At 45.4% G+C, this 22,034-nt stretch overlaps 2 protein-coding genes across 2 annotated transcripts; one reads left to right on the top strand and one right to left on the bottom strand.

The window, feature by feature from the left end:
- The first annotated feature begins 101 nt into the window (after positions 1-101).
- On the top strand, positions 102-3,169 carry LOC142575663 (vesicle transport protein SFT2C). The gene is made up of 6 exons (XM_075685197.1): positions 102-622; positions 724-789; positions 882-967; positions 1,573-1,690; positions 1,784-1,842; positions 2,792-3,169. The coding sequence occupies exons 1-6, from the start codon at positions 425-427 to the stop codon at positions 2,895-2,897; spliced, it is 633 nt and encodes a 210-aa protein (XP_075541312.1). The 5' UTR covers positions 102-424; the 3' UTR covers positions 2,898-3,169.
- Positions 3,170-3,974: 805 nt separating this feature from the next.
- Positions 3,975-21,991, bottom strand: LOC142575659 (7SK snRNA methylphosphate capping enzyme-like). Its single transcript, XM_075685190.1, has 5 exons — positions 21,865-21,991; positions 20,152-21,619; positions 14,514-14,732; positions 10,868-10,994; positions 3,975-4,608 (listed from the first exon to the last, which is right to left on the bottom strand). The coding sequence occupies exons 2-5, from the start codon at positions 21,577-21,579 to the stop codon at positions 4,460-4,462; spliced, it is 1,923 nt and encodes a 640-aa protein (XP_075541305.1). The 5' UTR covers positions 21,580-21,619; positions 21,865-21,991; the 3' UTR covers positions 3,975-4,459.
- Positions 21,992-22,034: the final 43 nt, after the last annotated feature.

The following is a 22,034-nucleotide window of genomic DNA, read 5'->3' as shown; positions in this document are numbered from 1 at the left end:
CCTGGCATTCCTCGCTTCAAATCTGAGACATCTTAAGTGTCAATTCTCGGCTGCAGCATCACACGTAAAATTTCCTTGTTTTATCCAACGCTCGCACGAAGCGATCGGTTCGAAATTGGCGTAAGCGCCGATTATATTGAGTAGCTTCGCGCGTAGGGATATACAACATGACGTCACACACCTTCTGTGACGCAACTGACGCACGAGATCGTTCCCACCGTTCCCGCGCCTCCAACCTGGCTAGCCTGGCAGGCTCGTTTGCGGGCGCTTGTGGAGTGCCGAAATCAGCTGGATGCACGTCGCAATAGTGGCACGTAGCCGTGGTAGCCGCAATACCCTCCGTTTCTGAAGGCCCTCTCAGTGTCACGTCCCCGTATGCGATGAACGCTGACCTATAGCCTGCGAATTTCGGAGCCGCAAAAATATGGGCGACCTCAACAGACAGCTGAAAGACTACCTCAGCCGCAACGAGGCGAGAAAAGAGAGCTCAATATTCGCGAGCACCGAATCTCTCAAAAAGTTGCTCAGCCCCAGCAGCAGTAGCTCCGAGCCATCCTGTAACGGTTCCGGCACCAACAGCTGGTTTTCAGATGCCGCTAACGACTCCTGTTTACCTAGCCTGGTACGCCTGCCGAGTTTCTTTTTTTTTTTTCTTCACTCATCTGATATTCTCTCAGTAATCGTAACTGTGTATTAATGTTTTTAAATCTTCACTGCTCGCAGACTAGGAAACAGCGCATTGTCGGCTTCGCTGGAACGTTGTTGATGGGCTGCTTCTGTATGATTTTGGTACGACCAATACACTGCCATATAAACTTTGAAACTCCTTATCAGCCTAGGTAACCATCTCCTGGTTTATCGTTGTCCTTTTTTTTTTTCAGGCAGGACTTTATATTCCTGTACTAGTCTTCAAGGCCCGGAAGTTCGCCTTGCTTTACACGCTAGGAAGCCTTTTTATAATAAGCAGGTGAGGGTACGACTTCGTTTCATTGGCATACATGCCACCCACTGAAGTCGCTGAAGTGTGGAGCGTGTTGTAGCTGTGAGCAACGCAACGTCGCAGAGCGCAAACAAGGCACATATCAATGTGTCAGCCCTTGAGAATAATTCCCTGGCGCCGAAACTATAAGTCAGTGATGCATAATGTCAAGAGTAACGCAAGCTGCAATGTGCCACGATGTTCGAGCCAAGCATTTGGCAGCGGGAATTAAAAAAGAAAATGAAAATTTCGCGAGTAATCATTGACGCGCAGGTTGCGAGAAAAAATGCCGTCAGAAACAATTGGCATGGAGAATTTGCATCTTGCAAGAAATCAAATACAGCGCAGTAAGTGCCCCCCCCCCCCATATGTTTGCAAACACCACCAAAGCCCGGATTTGAAAAAGACAAAACATTTCTTACAAAAGTAGCCTTCTCTGTTGAAAACCGGTGACGAATCCTCTATATTGTGTCAATTCCAATAATAGAATGGTGGAGAGGGGCCAGGGGCACGCCAGATGTATGCAAACCATCACGACAGTGGACTATGAAAGTACAACTTTTGCAAACTTTTTTTTTTTCTCTCCGACACAGTTTTGCCCTGCTACGAGGCCCAATGAACCACATAAAGCAACTGTTGTCGCTGAAGCAGCTTCCATTTACAACTGCCTACTTTGGAACCACTTTTGCCACACTCTACTTTGCATTGGTGGTGCGTAAAAATATTTCCATCAACTTGCTGAAAAAGAGCATTGGCATTGCTGAAATTTCGTCCATCCACCAACATGCTTGCTTCACCTTACAGGTCAAAAGCACTCCGCTTACTGTGCTTTTCACAATATGCCAGTGTGCCACCATCATTTGGTAAGTGGCGTCTGGCATCTGCATCAAATACACCAGCAAAGTTCATACTGCAGGGCAGACAATTGAATCCATTGTCACAAGTACCAGTTATGTATGTTGTATTTGAAGTAGCAGTTGGGTGTGCCATTTGAAGTTCTTTTAAACAAGGTGGACCACAGATTCACCCATCCTGTACAGTCGAACTGCAATGTCATCAACTTGGACATCACAAAGTAAATCTAATATGATTATCGCCGATACCAGCATATTAGGATTATCGGATATGACGAAGGTATTTTAGTGTCCGATACAACTTTTTTATAACGAAGTTCGACTGTACTAGTTAGGTTATGTCCCAACTGAAACTAGACCCATATTCCACCTTGCATCGTTCGCAGCACTATGGAAACTGCAGGACTCTTTAGCGAATAGGAAGGCTGAATGCCCCTCAAGATGTGTCCATCTGTGCTGCATGGTCTGCTCAGCAGCTGCTCATTTTGTGGTATATGACATGCAGGCGCAAAGGCCCTAACACGTCACATATCGCTGTACTGTATCATGTACAAAGCAAAAACAAAACTCTCTGATCCTGCCATTGATTAGACAGTTACGTTCTGAACTTTATTTAACTGCGCAATGATATTGCCTGTGTACTCCTAGTAACTTCAGCAGCACTGCAAACGACTTGCGGGATGGTGTATAGGTAACTTCAGTTCGTTAGGAGAGGCCTTCATCCTGCGGTGGGCATCATTAGGCTGATGGTTATGAGAAGTACTAGTATGCGCGCCATTCATAATGTGCCAGTAATCTATTCCCAAGATAATTCACGGTACATTGTGTGAGCAGTTGTGTACATTTTCCTTACACACAATAAGCTTAAGCAAGGCAGATTGGTTGTTTGCTGGACGAAACACTAGTAGCACCTGTGTAGTCAAACTGCAGCGCTGTGTTGTCCCTTTCGGCATTGCAGGTTCGTCCTCGCGTCAGTCCCGGGAGGAGAGACTGGACTCAAGTTCTTTTCTCGTGTATTCACCGGTGTGGTGACGCGAACTGCAAGCAAGACGCTACCTGTTTGACTGTGTTCCGTAGATTTGGTGCGGCCTGCATCCAGCAGGCCCGCAAAAATTGTGTCGTTGCGTACCACTCTTTTGTATCTTGTACATATAACATTTTAAAAATCGCTACCCAACCGTTGCTGGGTTAATTATACCAGTCGCATTACAATTGTACAGAACGGCAATGAAATAAAATGTACCTACTTGGGTATTTTCCTCCAAAGCCATGGTTCCACACAATTCGTGTGTCCGGAGAGAAAATAGAAAAACATACCTGGAAAAGATCTAAGCAAGATGCTAATCAAAATGACACGAACAGAACACAACTTTCAGCATGCAGGTCACAACAGAGCAGGTAGACGGGAAGATAGCAATGGCTACATGCTGCATGTAGGAGATGGCAGCTCGCCAGGCACGAGACAAGGAACTTCATTGACTGCAACTATTCACCAGGCAAACTACTGCCTGTACAACTCCATGCAGCACCGTGAAAGCTGTGAGCCGCATCAGCCAAATGGAAGGGCTCCCTTTATTGTCCGCCCCCGTTCGTGCTACACACGATGCAGACTGAATGGAAGCAGCCATTTCTCATTATCAGCTGGCTGACACGAGCCCCAGCCTTAGCTGTACTGCAGGAAGTTCACGAGACAGCGATTGCAGTGATAGCAACACCACCGTTAACCGTCGGATCACTGCAGTGTTGTACATAAAACAGGCACAAGCTTGTCCAGCAGACAGCTTTACATTTTCGTTGCTCTCAGTCACCTCCATGTACCTGTCACATTGATGTATCAATATTGTGCAGGTTTTAATGTACTGGGCTGTACCTCGTGTAGCATATTTGTACGCTGTTCGTAAAATACAGCAACAGCAGGACTTCAAGCAATAACAGCAGCGTAAGCGCAACTGACGCAAGAAAGGCGACAAAGATTAATGCAGTAGAGTTCATGTTTCCGCTCCTGGATCAACTGTGTTAACACTAAGGTTATCTCTTTAAGTATGAACCAACTATCCCAAGAAGAAGATTAGTTAAAGCAGCATACAACTCAGTCCAGAGGCATTCTGCACCTCTCCCGTAGAGTGACAAAAGCCTGCACCTTTTTATCTTTGAGTCATGTTTAATCAGTACAAGAGCTCATTCCATGACCTCCTTACTGGCACACGGTTTGCATTGCAAAACACTGCATTGGCTTTCTGCAGCCATGCATTCGAACTAGGAAAGAAAAAAAAAAAACAAGATGAAATGACTCCCTCAATGGAAAAAAAAAAAGAAGGAAAGAAACCCCCAGAAGGCAACTCGAGAGAAGCAAATAGTTCATGGCGCTACATTATGTGCATGTGGAGAGAGTCTCGATGAGACGAGCTGAATCCCAGCAGGAAGCCAACACGGAACGATGGAAGAGGCACCAAACAAACGAAGGAAAAAAAAAATATGTCCCACATCAGTGAAATGACAAGCACACTTGCAAGGCCTGTCCTGTGCACGCGATGCACCGGGAGAATAGTCTTGATGCGTGTGTGTAGTGGAACAATTACACAAGACAGAACAAGATCACACCACCCCCACACAAGGGCAGTCACTCCTACATTCCACTGGCTTCCATTCGGTTGGACGCACAGCTTGTGTTGTTGTTGTTGTTGTTGCTGGAGGCTGTTGCATCATTTCGGGGCTGGCTTTGAGACTCGTCAAGCGAGCCGGCTTTGGTGAATAAATAGAGGGGCCTCTGGAAACCTGCACCAAGTGTTTAAGTAAAACACGATCAGAACAATCAAATACACACATAACAGGTTCTTTTTTGTTTTAATTTTTAGTGTGCGCTCAGGGCCACAACCGTTATGAAACATAGAAATGCATACATGAAAATACAGCACATATAAAACAAAACATATGTCATGCACATCCTGGACTGATGATTTGTGCTATGGTGGGACAGAAATTGAAGTCTTCAATAGTGACAGCCAAACTAAAACTGGTAAGGAGGCTTCTGTGTGGGGCTGAAATTTCAAACTTGTGATGATGGTTGATGTACGATTACATATATTTGTGGGGGAAGAGGAGGCATAACTAGGAGCAATTATGATATTACATTTTATAACACAGTGAAAGGTGGGAGCACTTGTGCAAGAGGTGAAAGTGGTAAATGTGTTTTAATTTTAGCACTACACATAAGTTGAGAGACTAGAAAAAATCCAACAAGGAGCACATGCGCTAATACCAAATGACAACTAGAAAACCGCTGCGAGCTTATATAGAAATGGACAAGTGAAAAGCAAGCGAAAATGGAACCAAGTCTGGATTATTGAGAACGAAAATGCCAACTTGCTTTTCATTTTGCTGCATGACTGTGGGTTGTACTAATAATCGCACAGCACAGTCACATCTAACTTGAAAAGTCTGAAGTGATTGAATTTTCCCACAACCTCGTCTTTTAAACTGACTCCGGCACACAGATGAACTGCATCATGTTTGATTTTCGAAAAGCTTTTGATGCAGTTCCACATTCTTTACTCCTTTTCAAACTATCCTACCTTGGCCTGCCACAATGCATTCTTAAATGGCTAGAAGATTATCTGACAAACCGATACCAAAAGTAGTGATTAAAGGATCATATCCAGGCTCAGTCTTAGTATCATCAGGCGTCCCACAGGGGTCCATGCTTGGACCACTTTTGTTTTTAGTATATATTAATGATATAGGCTTAGACATTATTATATGCCGATGACTGTATGATTTATAGGGACAATAAAAATCACATAGCCACCACTACCGTAGAGGCAGATCTCGACCAAATAGATTCATGGTGCCGTAAATGACATATTACTTTAAATAATTCTAAGTGTTATCATGTCGTCCAGCTTTCTGGAAAGCCAAAACCATAGGAAACTACTACTATTTAAATAGTCAACAAATAGCAACTGAGAAATCAAAATACCTAGGAGTTATACTTTCATCGGACCAAACTTGGAACAGCATATAAACTACATAACCATAAAAGCTAGGTGCGTATACTTAACTTCTTGAGAAGAAACTTCAGGAAAGCATTGTGTGAAGTCAAAGAGGTTTTATATTTTTCTAATGTTTGCCCTGTCTTGGAATATGCTTCTGTAGTATGGGACTCCGAGTCTAACTCTTGCTAATAAGTTAGAAGCTATCCAAAATAATGCAGCACGGTTTGTAACTAACTAGTATCAGATTAACGCTAGCATCACCACCCTAAAAAACATGCTCAATTGGAACACGCTTGGTATCCGCCTTACCGTATCTAGGTGTTCACTACTAGATCAAATTGATCGGAACAATTCTGTTGTCAACCACCGCATTTTCCTAAAACCACCTATTTACGTGTCACAAAGACATGACCGTAATGGAAAAATACACGATATGTCTTGCCGAACAAAAGTACTTCAGTTGTTTTTCTTTTCCTGCACCATTGAAGAATGGAACAAACTGCCTCAGGATGTGGGGTCGACAAATGACAAAAATTTTGTGTATGTGCTAAGATAGCATATCTGTGATTGTGCATAGCACTTAGCCTGACTTATAGTAACTAGGCTCTTGGCGCATCTCTTGGCATCTTCACCTTTCAACCATTATTCCTGTTTGTTCTGTAACATCCCCTCTACAGCAATGCCTTCAGGCGATTTGTAGTAGTATCATAATAAATAAATAAGTAAATATACACCCATCGTTATAAATGTACAGCATTAGTGACATGTCCACGTCAGCAAAAAACATTAGGTTTAGTTCGTTACACAGAATAACTAGTTAATCCCGGGTTCGTTATATCATGGTTCAGCTGCGCCATTGAAGTTCCGCTCATTCTAGCCTCTAACGTTCAGTCCTAAATTACATTTCCAAAAGTCACAAATTAATATGTGAAATGTCTCAAGGTTACATAATTTTATTTCAAGGAGCTGCAGACTCCTTTGAAAAATACTCAAGGCAGTGGAATGATACTTTGTGTTTTCTGTGCATCTTGATAATCATAGAGTAATTAATCTCTATTTAGTCTACAGTCAGTCATGTTGCATTTTCCTTTTCCGCAACAAAAACTGAATCAACAGCTCAAAGCACAAGCATAAATGAATTATTTGCTGCAGGCATTACAAGGAAGGAAAAAAAGTATTGCTACACAGTTGCTGATGAAATGAGGCATGGCAAAAATACCGTCAAACACGGTAGTGCTTATAGCAAAATAGTTATCTGCACTGAAGTAGCACCGAGTATGGAGGGTGTTCGATTTACACAAAGCTTACCGTAAGAGGTTTTTTTTTTTTTTTTGCCCTTGCAACCGTTGGACTGAACTGGCAAGAACAAGTTGTGCACAGAAATGGGTGTGACGTGACTGAAGGGCATTTTAATCTAAACAAAAAGTCGTAGGTGCTCTTGCCTCACACTGTTTTACAAAACATTTTCATAATTGCTTTCTGTGTACCAGCCCCATTCCACCTGTAACCTACATTTCACCTCACATTGACCACCATCACTAAGTTGGAATTTTGCTGTGTACTAAACCCTGCGCTCAGACTCTCTCATTCCCAGGACTTCAAAAGAATGGAGCCATGTTGCTGGCGCGGCTGTTGCAATCAAAGACGGCGAACAATGTCGCACACCCATTGCTGACATCAACCCAACCTTCACATGACCTAACATCACCCTTTTCTGCATTTCTTTTCCTTCACATGTTGTTACCCACTCCTCTATGTAACAACATTAGTCTCGAGGGTGCAACGAAATAGGCTCAACTCAGCCAAACAGTGACTTTGCAAGTTTGTGGCTGTCACACTCTGCATGCCCAGTTCAATTTCCGAGAATATTAAAGTGCCGTTCGGATGTCACAACGTGGCTGCGTAGCATGCCGTAGTGTGGGGCTAGCACATTCTTATCCGTGCAGAACAGCAAGCTCGCCTCACAGGCAACGATTAATGCTGACCACCTGAGTTGCAATTCCACAATGTTGGCTTCTGCTCGATTCTATGCCACACATATCATCCTCCGTTCATGACTGGCTGATCCCACTGGTAACAAGATCACAGCACTACAGATATGAGCTCTACACCAAGTACACAAGCGACCTTGCGTATCACGCCCGCCAGAATTCAGCAGCTGCACCAAGGAACCAAACACACAACCTTGAGCTCAGCAGCAGGAAAAAAACACCAAAGATTACAACACTCCCCAATGCGAAATTTGAGCGCAGCTCTATACGTGCCTCCATTTCGCAATATATTGGCTGGTGGGGACGATCTGTCTCATTTGGCATGTTCCAAACAGAGGGAAGTGTGGCGCGACTGCTTTGCTAATCGAGAAATCGCGAGAGGCAGCGCGTGAACGCAATCCACAGCAGCCGCCACAGACAGACTTCTTGCTCAGACAGCGCTTTGCAGAGGCGAGCCAGCCCACGAAAGGCAGCCTGACGACACGAACTACCCTGGCACCATGACGTAGCCATCATCACCATATTCCGTCTTGCGCAGTATTGCTCTTCTCACGCTACCGCCATACTCTCCCCTGCTTTCCACCTTATGGTTCCTCCGCACCCTCATCCTCTGCTTCCATGCTTTTCTCCTCGTGCTAGCTTCGCTCTCGCAGTCTTTCATCTTTCGCTGTGCTTGTTCGCTCGGTTGTGAAGTACGACACCGATGCTCGACGCAAGAACGAACGCTGCGCTCTAAAAAAAAATAATAAGAAAGAGTGGGGGACTCCAGATTAATTTTGGACAGCTGGGGCTCTTTAACATGCAGGGGCAGAGTCAGGGCGGGGCTGTGCCCCTGCAATACAATCACGCGCCCGTAAGAAAAATTGCAAACATACCACAAAACCGATGTTTTAAGATTTCATCGCCAGGAGAAATCTGTTCTACGCAGCCAGCATGAAATAGTGCGGCACCATCTACTGGGCAAAACTCAACACACTATCGCGCCTCTCAGTGGTATCTCAGGCCCAACAGCATCAAAAGAAACAATTGATCCCAATAATAACAACAGGACAATGCTGATATTAGGCCTCAACTTGAGATGAGACATAGTGATGGCTGATTTTACTATTTATTTTTCGCTGTCATGGCAAAGAGCAAATTGCAAGAGCTAATGCAGATCGAAGTAGCTTGACCACAGAGGACTGGTTGCTGCCATGTCATTGCGCAATTACACAATTTCTGGAAGTAGTTGCCACAATTATTTTGGGCAATAAGCGAAGTTTTCTGGCTGGCCACAGATCGGTGAAGCAATTGATCACCGTCCATGACAGCAAAACCTGTCGCCGTCCCTCGAAAATCGCATGCATGTGGTTGGGCCTTACAACAGAGGACATGCTGTTTTCAGTTGTCGAGAAACTAGCAAGCCTCAAAGCTGGCTACTCTAAATCACAGGATACCAGTTCCAGAGATGCGAAACAGGTGTTCCAATTTATTGCAGAAAAAATAAGCGTCACTGTTGAACTGCTATGTGGAACAATGGTGTACATTGTTGCAAATTTCGCAAGCATGTTACCAGAAATTACTTCTTGTTGCAGCTTTATGGCTAATGAACATGCTTCGGGCAATTGTAGTCTCTGACGATTCCACAACTATAACATGTTATACAAGTACTATTCAATTTGACTCATTGTTCAAATATGGCGAATACAGTCGAACTCTGATATATCCAAACCCGGATATAACAAATTATGGCGTATAATGAACAGCTGTAAAATCCCCTTGAAAATTTTAATAGAACATTTTTATTTTATATATCAAATTATTGATATATCAAACTACTTCGCTATCCCCTTCAAGTTCAATATATCCAGGTTTGACTGTAATTATCACATAATGAGCTCATAACTGATAGAACTTCTTGTCCACCAGCGCAAATAGTGTGATGCCACCAGACAAACGACTTACTTCTACAACAGTTTTGAGAAAATTTCTCCCATCTATCATGAAAAAAAAAAACTCAAGGACCACTTAGTTATTCCTACGTTCCAATGTTTAATAATTCCAATGTGAAAGCATTGCAACCACTGCGCGCGCGATGCCAATGCACTTGCAGTCGTTGAAGAACTACATGACCGAAACGTTTGGCACATAAGCGGCGTCTTTGTTTACGTACTTGGCTTACTTGCAGGTTCGTAGCCTTTTCCATTGTGTGGTCATGCCACTGCTGGCCTTAATTACCTTCGCCAATAGTTGTGGGTTTTGTAGCCTTTTTGGACCTTGGCATGGTCACACCAGCAGCGGCCTTAACACCAAAGGTGGTGGGTTCGACTCACAGCAATTTTCGTGGGTTTGTAGCCTTTTCGGGCCATGTCACGGTCATGCCAGTGTCGGCCTTAACACCAAAAGAGGTGGGGGGGGGGTCAACTCCCACTAATGTTCGTGGGTTCATAGCCTTTTCAGACCATGATGTGCTCATGCCAACACAGGCATTAATTACCTTCACCAATGGTGGCGGGTTTGCAGTCTTTTCGGACCTTGGCGCGGTCACACCAGTGTCAGCCTTAACACCGAAGGTGGTGGGTTTGACTCACACCAATGTTCGCGGGTTCGTAGCTTTTCAGACTGTGGTGGCCAACACCGGCCTTAATTACCTTTGCCAATGGTGGTGGGTTCGCAGCCTCTTCAGGCCTTGGCGTGGTTATGCCAATGCCGGCCTTAATTAACTTAACCTTAATTAACACCAAAAGTGATGGGTTTGACTCACACCAATGGTCGCGGGTTCGTAGCCTTATTGGACCCTGGCATGGTCACGCCAACGCCAGCCTTAACACCAAGGGTGGTGGGCTCGACTCACACCAATGGTCGTGGGTTCGTAGCCTTATCCGAACCTGGCATGGTCACGCTAACGCCGGATTTTCTGCTACATGGGGCACACAATGCTTTCACATTAATATATGGTGTGTCTAACAGCTGCGTGAAGTAGAAGCACTCATGCCTCCAAATGCAGCCAAGCTGCTCTACGAGCTGTAGCCGAGTAAAAAAAGAAACAGAGTGAACGTTCAAAGCACCCACCTTTAGAAGCATGGGAAGGCGTGGCGACAAGTTCACACTTTGCAAAGCCGACTTCTGGTGAAAGCAGGTACTCGTTGAACTGTTCCGGCCGAAGGGTAATTGCATGGAAGTGTTTATATGTAGTCTCCTGCAAAGAAAGCTTTGCGTCAGTACAATCCTTCTCTGGATGGGCAACAGTGGGGAGAGAGACAAAGCTGAACGACACGACTGTCAAAGTGTAATAATGCCTAAGTTACTGAGGAGAGGATAAGTGTTCACAAAGCTTTAATGCACTTGATGCATTCGAATACAATGATGTGAGCAAGATGTCAAGTTGCAAAAAACTTGGATGTTCCTGCAGAAGCAGAAGAACAAGCTGGCTAGAGCCAGAGGGCACTGCGGTGCTAATGCCTACAGGAGCGAGAAGCACGTATGATGGCTCAGCCAGCGTGGGAATAACAGGGTAGTAGTACAAAATGTGGCATAGTACAGTAAACAGCCTTGCACTTTGCAAACTGATCATTTTGAACAAAATATTCCATTCTCATTTCAATAACCGAATGATTATGGACATGTGAAACGACTTGCTGCATTGTGTTTAGAAAGCTATGACTCTGTGTAAACTTGATAAGATATAGCATAATGCCACAGGAACATTTGAAGCCACAAGCACACAGACGAACATATCCATCTACTAACTGCCCATCAAGACAGCGATAATGTAGTTATGCCATTTTCTCAATTCTATAGCTGGCTGATCCCACTAATGCAGAGGGAGTGTCGCTCTGGCCACTGAAGATGTGTGAAAACGAATAGTATCGGAAAAGAAATTGTGAAAAAAAAATCGAGGTCCAGTTGCAGTCTCTCCTCAGCCCCTGTAAGCGCCAGAGTTGCCTTTAGTAATTTTGTTAGAAACTATATGGTCTAGGCTATGAAGGGCCCTCAGCTTTGAGAACACACCACTCCAAAAGATCCACAAACCTTCAAGGGATGCACCAGAAAATCTGCACACGCATTAACAAAATGGTTATCATACAGTTACCATCACCTGTCTGTGTACGTCTTCGCAATTTAGTCGAAGCTAAGCACCTGCGCCATCTGAACATGTTCTGAACATGCTGTCTTAGCATGTTCGCGCTGGCTTCGCTTACCACTGCAACACATATCTGTGTCTCGTGCACATAAACGCTGTGTGCACATGGCCATACTGTGTATACTGCTTAGGCACGGATGAGCCTTCTCACTCAGTCTGTTGGATACTGGCTAATGCAACAAAATCAGCAGTGCCTATTCACATCATCTAAGTGCAAGCTCACTCAAAGCATGCCCTTTAGCTGGTATCCCAAGCAGCACTAAAAACACAAGGACAGACATAAGAAAGACTACATACAACACTAGTCTAGCGTCATGTGTTGTCTTTTGTACGTGTGTGCGTGTATATTTTTTTTTTTGCACTATTCAGGATCCCAGTTATGACAGACCAGCTAGCCTACACTACTGCCTTGGTCCTTATATTTTTGCCATCTGTCTGCACTACCCAAGGAAGGTACTGCCTTCCTTAAACACTGCCTTAAACAAGTCAGCGTATGCCCTGTCTACTGCCTTTAGGTGCACAACTATGCTTAACAATTAAATAAAAGACCTCAACAGATTTAGGTTTGCCAACAACCATCGCCTGCAAGCAAGAGAATTATAGGACTATTTTAATATGCATATTAACTACGTGATTAACAATGCCAACCGCATTCGTGCTTTTTTTTTTTTAGCCAAAGTTCTTATTTAGCGCTTGTTTCCTTAAACTGCTTCTTTATAAAATATTGGTCAGATAAAAAATAGAGTACGTTTCTTCAATCTGGGACCCTCGCTCTTCTACACTTTTATCTGCACTTCAAGCCATCCAGAACCATTCAGGGGACATATTCTGCGACGATCACTTTCGGCAATACTAACGCCTTTGCATGACGTAGTGCTCAACCAGCCAGTCGGCTCACCTGATTTTGCTCAACCAAGCAATCAGCACACGCCTGACAGACGAAGCGATAATATCCCCAGAAGTGATTGTCGCATAATACGTCCCCAGCTTGGTTCATTATTGCAAACTATCCTCATGTTACTGCAATAAAGTCTTCTCTTGACCTCCCTATCCTTTCCAACAGGCCAAAACCAGCCCACCTATGTCTTTTTCAATAGATCTTTTTTATTAACCCCGAGCTTAAGCACATTTTGTTCTCTCTCCGTTCTTAACCCTTTGATGGTCGATGACATAAATATACGGCGTCGCGAACAAGTCCGAAAATTGTCGATGCCGCATATTTACGGCGCCGTGTGTACGTTTAAAAAGCACACCAATTTCCTAACTTTTTGTTTTCTGTCATGTGCTGCCACTATGCAGGGATACAGGGAATTTTTTTCACGCGTCTATCTCTCTCGGTTTTCGTTGCATGGTTTGTTTTAGCGCTAGTTTGCTCCCGCGCATCTATATACTACCGCTCGCGCATTGGCGCGCGTGCGGGCGGGCGGCCGTTTGGATTTTGTTTCACGGGCGCTTTCAGCTTTTTGCGCTTGCGAAACTGATGGCTATCTCATTCCTAATCTCTCATAGGGCGACCGCTTGTTCCTCGCTCGTTTAGTGTTCACAGGGGTGTGCATAGGAAGGATGCCGTTATGCATGCGTTTCCGTTTCTTTTCTTTTCTTTAAGACTGGCGAAAACTAATTGCCTCTGGTTGGCGATAAGATGAAGATTAACGGAAGTTTGTCACACGTGTTGCGTTTTTTGATAGGCACACAACCAGTTTTCTTGAGTGCACGCACCTACGCAGTTCGATTACGCTATGGACATACATATTAGTGTAAGAGCAGGAAAATTTGAGGCTTGCGAAATATTCTCGTGCGCGGTTTTTCAGAGCCTTGAACTATGTGCATAAAAATGCATAAACTTTTTAATTCTGATAAGTTCATTTTCTTTTTTATTGTTGTTATTCATGAATGAAGAGTGCATATATACCAATGCAAAAGATTTTTTTCTCACTTTACAGTCACCCTAGAAAAATTATGGTAAATTTTTTTCAAAATATGTTCCTAAGAAGAATTGGAATCTGCGATAAAAAAAAATCGACGCTGAGCAGTCGCATATGGCGAAAAAAATCGACCCTCAAAGGGTTACGTTTCATCTCGTGTCGACCATCCCTTAAATGTTCAAGTGCCACTTTACCAGACTAACTTCAGTTCTGGATGGCACCAGCTGAACAAAGAACAGATGAGAGAGGATATATTGTGATGACGATGATGACCTTAGTTAAGGTAGTGGATATTCGCCTAATAGTTGGATGGCTTTTGTAAATGTATTTAGAGGAGTGGACCCAAAAGTATCATTAATTATAAATAAATGAAAGCAAGGAGAGTAGAGATATCCTGCGACTGAGCAGTAAGCCTGAATGAACACAATAGCAAAAAATATTTAAGAAGAAAAGAGAGACAAAAGGCAATCAGATGAAGAGTGGCATTCACAAATGAATTCCATCATGGTGATGCATATATCTCCGATAGCAGGAAAGGAGAGTTCAAGGCCAGGCCCAGTTCTCGCAGTAGAATTCGTTTAAAGCCCCTTTTTTTTTTTTTTTTTTTGTCAGGGAGAAGAGTGGAAATTCGGGAAGCGGAGGTACCAACCGTGAGCTTCTTCTTCTTGGCATAGGAGTGAAAGGGCTGTGCCTCGAGGAGCATGCGCCCGCCAGGCCGCAGCTGCCGATGCATGCGCTTAAACAGGAACCGCACGCCGTCGTCGCCCCAGTTCAGGTGCACCCACTTGGTCAGGCTGAGGCAGAGAATCATGTCAAACTCCTCCTGCTGCGCTTCCAGCTGGGAATCACTGTCCAGTATGTAGTTGCCCTGCACGTGGACAAAAACAACTCTCGCTCAAGTGCCGATGTCTAACTGGGATATGTAAGAAGGCGATTTCAGTGGCACTACAGTAGCACATACTGCACACGCAAAAAAAAGTCGCATGCAAACATAAAAGCTGGCCAGGCCAGGCAAGCACATACAAAAACAGTTGCAGTCACTGAAGTATCTCATGCCACTCCCTCCAACACTACAGCAATGCCAATAAAAAAAAAAAAGCAATGACAGAAAAAAATTTGTTTTGCATCATTTGTGGCTGCTCTCTGAAGAACAGATGCTCAAGTGACAGGTGCAGCTGTTTGGTAGTCTAATCTTTACAGCAGGAACTTAGGTAAGGACAAAATACTGCACTTTTGTTCCTTGCAAGCATGCACGCACACATACACACACAAAGGAAAAACACCGCTCTTCCGTGCCTCGGAAAATTTGAAAAAGAAAAGAATATCAGTGGGTTTTCTTTTTCTTATTTTGAGATGGTAATGATAGCAACAAATAAAAGAGAGAGAGAAAGCAGAAGTATGTATGCAGCCTGTGCGTACACTGCCTTATCAACAATGGACTGTCAAAAATCTGAACGTGCCAGCAAAACAATGCTAGACAAACATAAAAAACCTAGAACACCACTTCTGTGTGTGTGCAACCTAAAATACTAGAGGAAGGTATAACCAATTAGAATCCTTTCAAATATGAACACAAAATGTTGGCTGATTGTGCTGCGGATAAATAAACAGGTAATGCAGCCCCTAGCAGAAAAAATTTCAGGCCCGATTTCCTGCCCTGACCACTTTTGCAACATGTACAGGCAAACATAGTTGCCATCACTGCTTTAGGGACAAAATGAAACGCTCCCACAGCAAATAGAATATGATCCACCACTAGGAACGTGCACTTAACATTCTGTTATCAAATGTAACAGAAGCAGGGCATAAAGGCCCAATACTTATTTTTATGCGTAAATATACGTCTGATTCATGCATTGGCCCCTTCCTGCCAAGGATGGTGAAGAAATGCTTCAACTATAGTGGCTTTGTTACTGGTTAAGTAATCCTCTGAACAGTGGACCCCATTGTACACACAAGTACCTAATGCTTTCTTTTCATAAACATTGCGTATAAGTGAGTTTTTTCTTTGAAAGTGCGAGATATTTACCACCGACAAAAGACGACATCCCTTGACTGCAACAAAAGAGCCAAAATAATGCGCATCACTGAACACCCCTGAGGCCACACTAACCTAGAACACTTAGCTGAATTGAATTTGTTGGAGGAGTGATTATATCCCCCCACCACAGCTCAACTGGTGAGACAGATGCCCAAGAGATGCCACTGAGCTGCTAAGAGAAGCCCACAAGCACTACGCCTCACCTCTACAGTGAGAAAAAGATACAACACGAGAAGCCGCAGCACAATAGAATGAGCATTTAGTGTTGGCGCTGGGTTCCTAGGGCCAACTGTGAGCCAGATAAGAAGTCCCACAACAAGGTGTGTCCCTGGCAATCAGCCAACGAGTCCTTTCATGCGAATCCATGCTACCAGGCATACTGTTCTGTCGTCTACGTAAGCAAATATTTTGCCTGTGCACTTCAGGCAATTCTAAGACTAACAAGAGATGCTTTTGCTTCAAGCACTATGAATAGCAAAGAAATGCCCTCAAGTACTCTTGAAATATTTTTGTGGCCTTTGTGTTTGAGGGCACAGATTCAGCATCAAAGAAGAACAGCTGAACAGAATTGAGATAAAGTTTGCAGCGTTTCAAGTGTTGGCTTAATTGAGAATGTCTTTAAATTCACCTTAATACACCATATAGAAAAGAGACCTCAAAGGGGACTTGAGGCCAAGGCCACTTAAGAAGTTTAGAGAGTTTCAAAAGGCAGGCAGCATCTTGTCCAACATAATTACCGTGGACACCAGTATCAGTCAAATGAAAGTTAATCTCCAGCCGTTACTTTCACGAGTGTCCCAACACAAATGAGAACTTCACTCTGCTAAAACATGTCACAGTGACAGCCGTCATCACTGTGACAGCCACTACTGCAAACTTCACATCTATACTGTCAGTGCCAGAACATGTCGACTGGTGTCAACTTCCAACTAAAGAAGTTGCCGAATATTTGCCTTAGATGGCAATCACCCAACCAAGAGCCAGCTAAATGCCTCTGTAATGGGACCGAAGAATTTAGCTTTGTCGGGAAAATGTGTAGTATTTTCTGGTGCGATTCTTAAACTGGTGTGCAGGAAAATTTATCGCAGTGCTTTCTCATTTACAAATCTGAACAGCGATAACTTGATCAAGTTTGCTAGTACTATAAATAATGCACCACTCTTGAAAATGTAACCTATTCTTGAAACAAGGATGCAAAAGGGGTGAGGCCAAGATGTCCTTATGCCACCATTTGCGGCATGAAATGGCTACTGCTACTATTATGTGTAGTGAGCACCCTGAAGCATACAGAAAAATAATGCACTTTATTCTATTCATGGCTACAGCATTTTGAAAGGGTCTTTTGAACAATTATACTCCAGTTTGCATGATTAAAGCTTAAAAAGGTTGCATCCATTTCAGACAGACATTATACAGATATGCCTACCTAATCTTGTTACATTCATGGACATGTGTATGCGTACATGGCATACATGTGCACACACAAAGAAAATAAATGTGTTACATCCCGAAAGAACAAAAATTGAACTATACAGGAAGATCAAGTTTCAAGTTCTATCCAAGTAATGTAACAAAAATGACCTGAAGCCCCATCTACGAGCTGCATTTCCAATTGATTGGGACAAAAAGTGTGGTCTTCGTAAACCATTTCCATCATAAATCTAAAATATGCCGTAGTGAACGAAAATATTTTTCTTCTCTGTTGATTTCTTCGGTATAGCATGGCTAAATCTTTCACTAGGCTGACCTCTACAGTTACCATTAAAATTTTTCTCACCAGCATACATGTATTTACACATACTTGTACACGTACAAGGTTTCCTCGCAATATATCCTTGGAATACATAAGTTGTATGCACAATGGGGCAGCTATACAGTGTGAGAAATGTAACATGGTAGTGTGTGCAGCAGGCAAATGGCTAGTGGTCTGGCACAGCACATCATCAACTTTCTGTTCAGTTTAAGCTCACAAGGGCTCAAAATGCAAAATATATTCTTGTTCACCAATGTACATAGTCTGCAGAGTTCTAATGCACACTCGCACAGATTATTAATTTCATCCCCTTCTCTAAAGTGAAAAAGAAAGCAAGGCATTTCTGGTGTGTTCTTGGCATGGCATAACTTGATACCACAGAATTAATTTTATGGTGGATGATAATCATGCTGTTAACGCCCCTCAGAATGTCTCTGGCGTGATTGGTGAAGGAAATAGAAGCACCATGATACTTGAGATAGGAACAGCCATAATGATGGCAAGGGCAAGTGAAGAATTATCCTCACTCCCATCTTCGAAAAAAAAAAAAATTATCTTTGACACTTTATCAGCCCTCTCCATGTCAGGTCACTGTCTCTCCAGTCACTGCTGTGCAAGTTCAGACACACCTGGTCAGTTCAATCCTGACTGTGATGCGAGAAACAATGACTCTTCAGCTGGTCATCTGTGCCAAAGAGGAACAGCTTGAAGTGACTCGTCTTCTGCGTTTTGAAGGCGAGCTTTGTGCCATACAAAACAATGGACAAAATGTCGACAAAGAGGACATTGAAGAATGCCTCCAATAACCCAAACTAAACATAACCCATCTTTGGAGATGGCCTAGCAGAAAAGCATAAAGAGTGCCACTGAAGCTGTTTGGGAGACAAAGATAGCAAACTGGTTGGCATTCACCGCATAAACCAACTTCTGAAAAGCGTGCAGCATAGCCTACAACAGTTTTAACAGCACAACGCTTTCCAGACTCTAGGCCTGTCTTCAGGCCAGATACAGCGAGTTGAACAAAGAGGACCGAGTTCTTCCTAGTTATACACACTATATAACATGCCTGGTCAAGTGAGGCAGCCATTGCTTGTTGTACGACAGGCAAAACTAAAATGATGTAGCCTGTCCAAACTTGCACAGCGTGACTGGAGATATTGAACCCCCCCCCCCCCCTTTTTTTTGGAAAATGCTGATAAGAGAGTGTGGAGAACAGATAATTTTTTTTTTCCAGACAACCTTTTGTCACCCTTGTTTGACAGAATCTTGGGATAGCTGGTGCGCTTTAGACCTATCTGCCGTATGGGCAGATATGGGCAGTGTCCCTCAAAAATTATAATGGTAATGCATTCACCATGGAACAACTTAGCATCAATAATTTGGAGTATACATAATTTTTAAAGGTTCCATTTACCCTTGCTCAGAAGAGTGGTTTTTAAATAAAAACCTCATGTAAGCAATTCTGGCAGACGACAGCAACAAGCAATGCAATAGGGATGACTGTCACCACCACTCATTGCCTTGAAGTTGAACCCCACACGAGCAACAGCTTTTCCGAGTTGTCAGTATGAGGGTAGCAAATATGGCCCAGAGCATATGCGACACATGCTCTAATAATATAGGTTGATTTGTTTTGCTGTACAGAGCAGCATAAACATTACTCAAAGTATTATTGTGGGTGTTTTGTATCCTCAGCACATATCAAAATTCGGTTGTTCACTTGTTCCGTGGGACAACCAGTAGTATGCCACTGATGTAAATCCTGTTCTGGCTTCGAGCTATTGGCTAGTTGCTTGTAACACTTCCGCACGACCTGCAGCTAATTTCAGATTTCCAAAACTGAGTGATCGAGCGACAAGAACAAGCAATTTGGTCACTCGAAGCACTTATTGTCACTCGAAGCCAGCACTCGTCGCTGTCGTGCACAAAATTGCTTGCATGGGGTTAATGCTACAATTTATTTTAAAAAAAAATAGATGCCAAAGTTCCCTTTTTCAGTTAACAACACCCAAACTGCAATGCCAGTACATTAGTCCAATGCCATCAAAGTACCAAGGCCAAGTGAACAAAGTACTTTTGTCCACTTGGGCCATTATTTAGAAAACATCAAAATTTGATGTTTTGTTGCTTTGAAGTCTGAAATCTTGTTCCTGTGTTCTTAGGGCAATATATCGATAGATAAACTAACTAGTACCGAAGTATACTACCTGAACGTCATGAGGTACAAACTTAAGCCTGGTTACTTCAGCCTTGCCAAGAGTTAAGACGGTGTTTACATGGCCGCTCCAGCCCACCCTACCAAGCTTGTGGCAAACCGTTACATTTGCAGTGAAGGCAGTGGGTTGTGCCAATCCTTGCGCAGAGACTGTGCCGACACTGAAGTCCTCTCAAGCAGCTTGGCTAGTGGAAGCTTGCACTAACAGACAATGGCGTCAGTTCGCAGTTAACCTTGTACTCCAGGACTACTGGCGCGTGTCAAAAGTCGGCGCTCACCTCGACGAAGAATACGTTGTTGGGGAAGGCCACGGACTCGGCCTGCCGGCCGGGCAACGCCGCCGCCGCGATGGGACCGTGACAGATGGCCATGGACACCGGAAACCGCATCTCGCCGGCAAGCGCCGCCGTCAGGTAGTGCCGCACGTTGCGGCGCGCCGCGCGGATGAGGCCGCCGTCGATGTCCAGTCCGATCACCTTGCGCGGCGCGTAGTCGCGCGCCAGCGACAGCGTCAGGTGGCCCACGTTGCAGCCGATGTCGAGCACGTCCAGGCCGCAGAACCACTCCTTCTTCATCGCCTTGAGCCGCGGGTCCTCCTGGCCGCCGCCGTTCCGGTAGCCGTAGTACCTGTTGTAGTTGCCGTACTGGAAGTGCGCGTCCTTCGGCCTGAAGTGAACCTGCTTGGCGCTGGTCGCCGGACGGGACGACGCGGCGGCGGCAGCCGCGCCGCTGCCGGTCGAACGTCGCGACTCGGCCGACGACTTGCGCCGCGAGAACTTGACGGGCGAACCCTGAGGCACGACGGGGGAGACGATCTTGTCGGCGGGGCAGGGAGCTGCCGAGGACGACGAAGAAGCGGAAGCAGCGGACGAACCTAGCGGGCCTGTGGCGCTTCCAGACGTCTTCCGGGAGGTCGTCGGCGTCGCCGCGGTGACGGCCGGAGAGGGCGTCGTCGTTGACGCTGCGGCTGGCGCCGCTGCGTCGGCAGCGGAGGCGGGAGCATCTACGAGGTCGCCCGCCGCAGAGGACGCAGTGGCCGAGGCGTCTGCAGCGGCATCAGCAGCAGCTGTAGCGGCAGGAGTCGCGTTACTGCCGTCAGCGGTACCGGAGTCGTCCTCACTTCTGGACTTGCGCTTGTACCGGCGCTTTCGTCTGCGCGACCCGGGCGAGATGAGCTTGAACTCGATGTCTTCTCCCGTGTTCAGGTTCAGCGGGTCGTTGATGTTGGGCGGGATGAGGACCTCCACCTGAGTCCTGTGCCGCGGGGTTGGCACCGGAGACGACTTGGGCGTTACGGCGTTCGCACGCTTGTTCACTTCGTCGTTCTCGAAGCTGGCCAGGTTAAGCGGGTCGTTGATGTTGCCGCCCAGCAGGAATTTGGTCGGCGGCGTGAACAGGTCGCGCCGTCGCCTCTTGAACAGGTGCTTGTGCTCGGCCAAGGAGCCAAATGACTGGCGGCGTTTTCCGAACGTGCCCTTGCCCGACGGCGCGGGTGGCTTGTTCTGGTTGCTTGCGGGCTCCTCTCGGGCAGCCGCGGGCTTTCTGAGCCCGCCGGACTCGGCCGCGGCCCCGTTGGCGGGCTTCAGCGTCTTCGGCCGATTATCGACGCTCGCCGAACGACAGATCGTCCGCTGGAACACGGCCGTCGATCCCCTCTTGGACGACATGTCCACGTGAATTCCCGGTACGGCCACCGCCGTCTCCATGCTTTCTGCCGATTTTCGTCGGGCACTACGTGATATGCGCCTGTTGAGGAGGGAGGGGAAGACAAAAATCAAGTTACGTTGTCGCAACGTTGAGCAGCCGTCGCGCCCAGCAGTCCCACGTGGTGTTGTTTACACGCTACGCGCGCTAGGAGCGAGGGTACACACGGACGCCATCTTGCTCCAAGGCGCCTACGGCGCTACGGCCTGGCGAACCGCGCTGGGCGGGCGCGGCATGCTTTCGCCGAGCGCAGCAGCTCAAAGAAGACCGTAGGCGATCAGTTTTACCTGAGAAGGGCTTCGCCGTAGCTGAAACTAGTCAGCACCGAGCCCAATAACGCTTCGAAGGGTCCCCGAAGTGAACGCCTAGTAACAAGCTTGCCAGCTCCTGCATAACTGCAAATGGCAGCGCGCTCTCCGATTTTGCCGTCGCGAGATTGGCTGCCGGTCGCGCCGCC

Source organism: Dermacentor variabilis, chromosome 3 (assembly GCF_050947875.1).
Source record: "Dermacentor variabilis isolate Ectoservices chromosome 3, ASM5094787v1, whole genome shotgun sequence".
Classification (NCBI taxonomy): domain Eukaryota; kingdom Metazoa; phylum Arthropoda; class Arachnida; order Ixodida; family Ixodidae; genus Dermacentor; species Dermacentor variabilis.
Note: the sequence above shows the minus strand (reverse complement) of the source record. Positions and strands in the feature narration are given on the sequence as shown.

Coding starts and splice junctions, on each gene's coding strand:
- LOC142575659 (XM_075685190.1), bottom strand. CDS start 21,579: ATGGAGACGGCGGTGGCCGTACCGGGAATTCACGTGGACATGTCGTCC. Junction 14,733..20,151: donor ACAACGTATTCTTCGTCGAG/GTGAGCGCCGAC, acceptor GTCCACGTGCAG/GGCAACTACATACTGGACAG. Junction 4,609..10,867: donor GCCTTCCCATGCTTCTAAAG/GTGGGTGCTTTG, acceptor CACTTGGTGCAG/GTTTCCAGAGGCCCCTCTAT.
- LOC142575663 (XM_075685197.1), top strand. CDS start 425: ATGGGCGACCTCAACAGACAGCTGAAAGACTACCTCAGCCGCAACGAG. Junction 623..723: donor ACTCCTGTTTACCTAGCCTG/GTACGCCTGCCG, acceptor CACTGCTCGCAG/ACTAGGAAACAGCGCATTGT. Junction 1,843..2,791: donor CAGTGTGCCACCATCATTTG/GTAAGTGGCGTC, acceptor TCGGCATTGCAG/GTTCGTCCTCGCGTCAGTCC.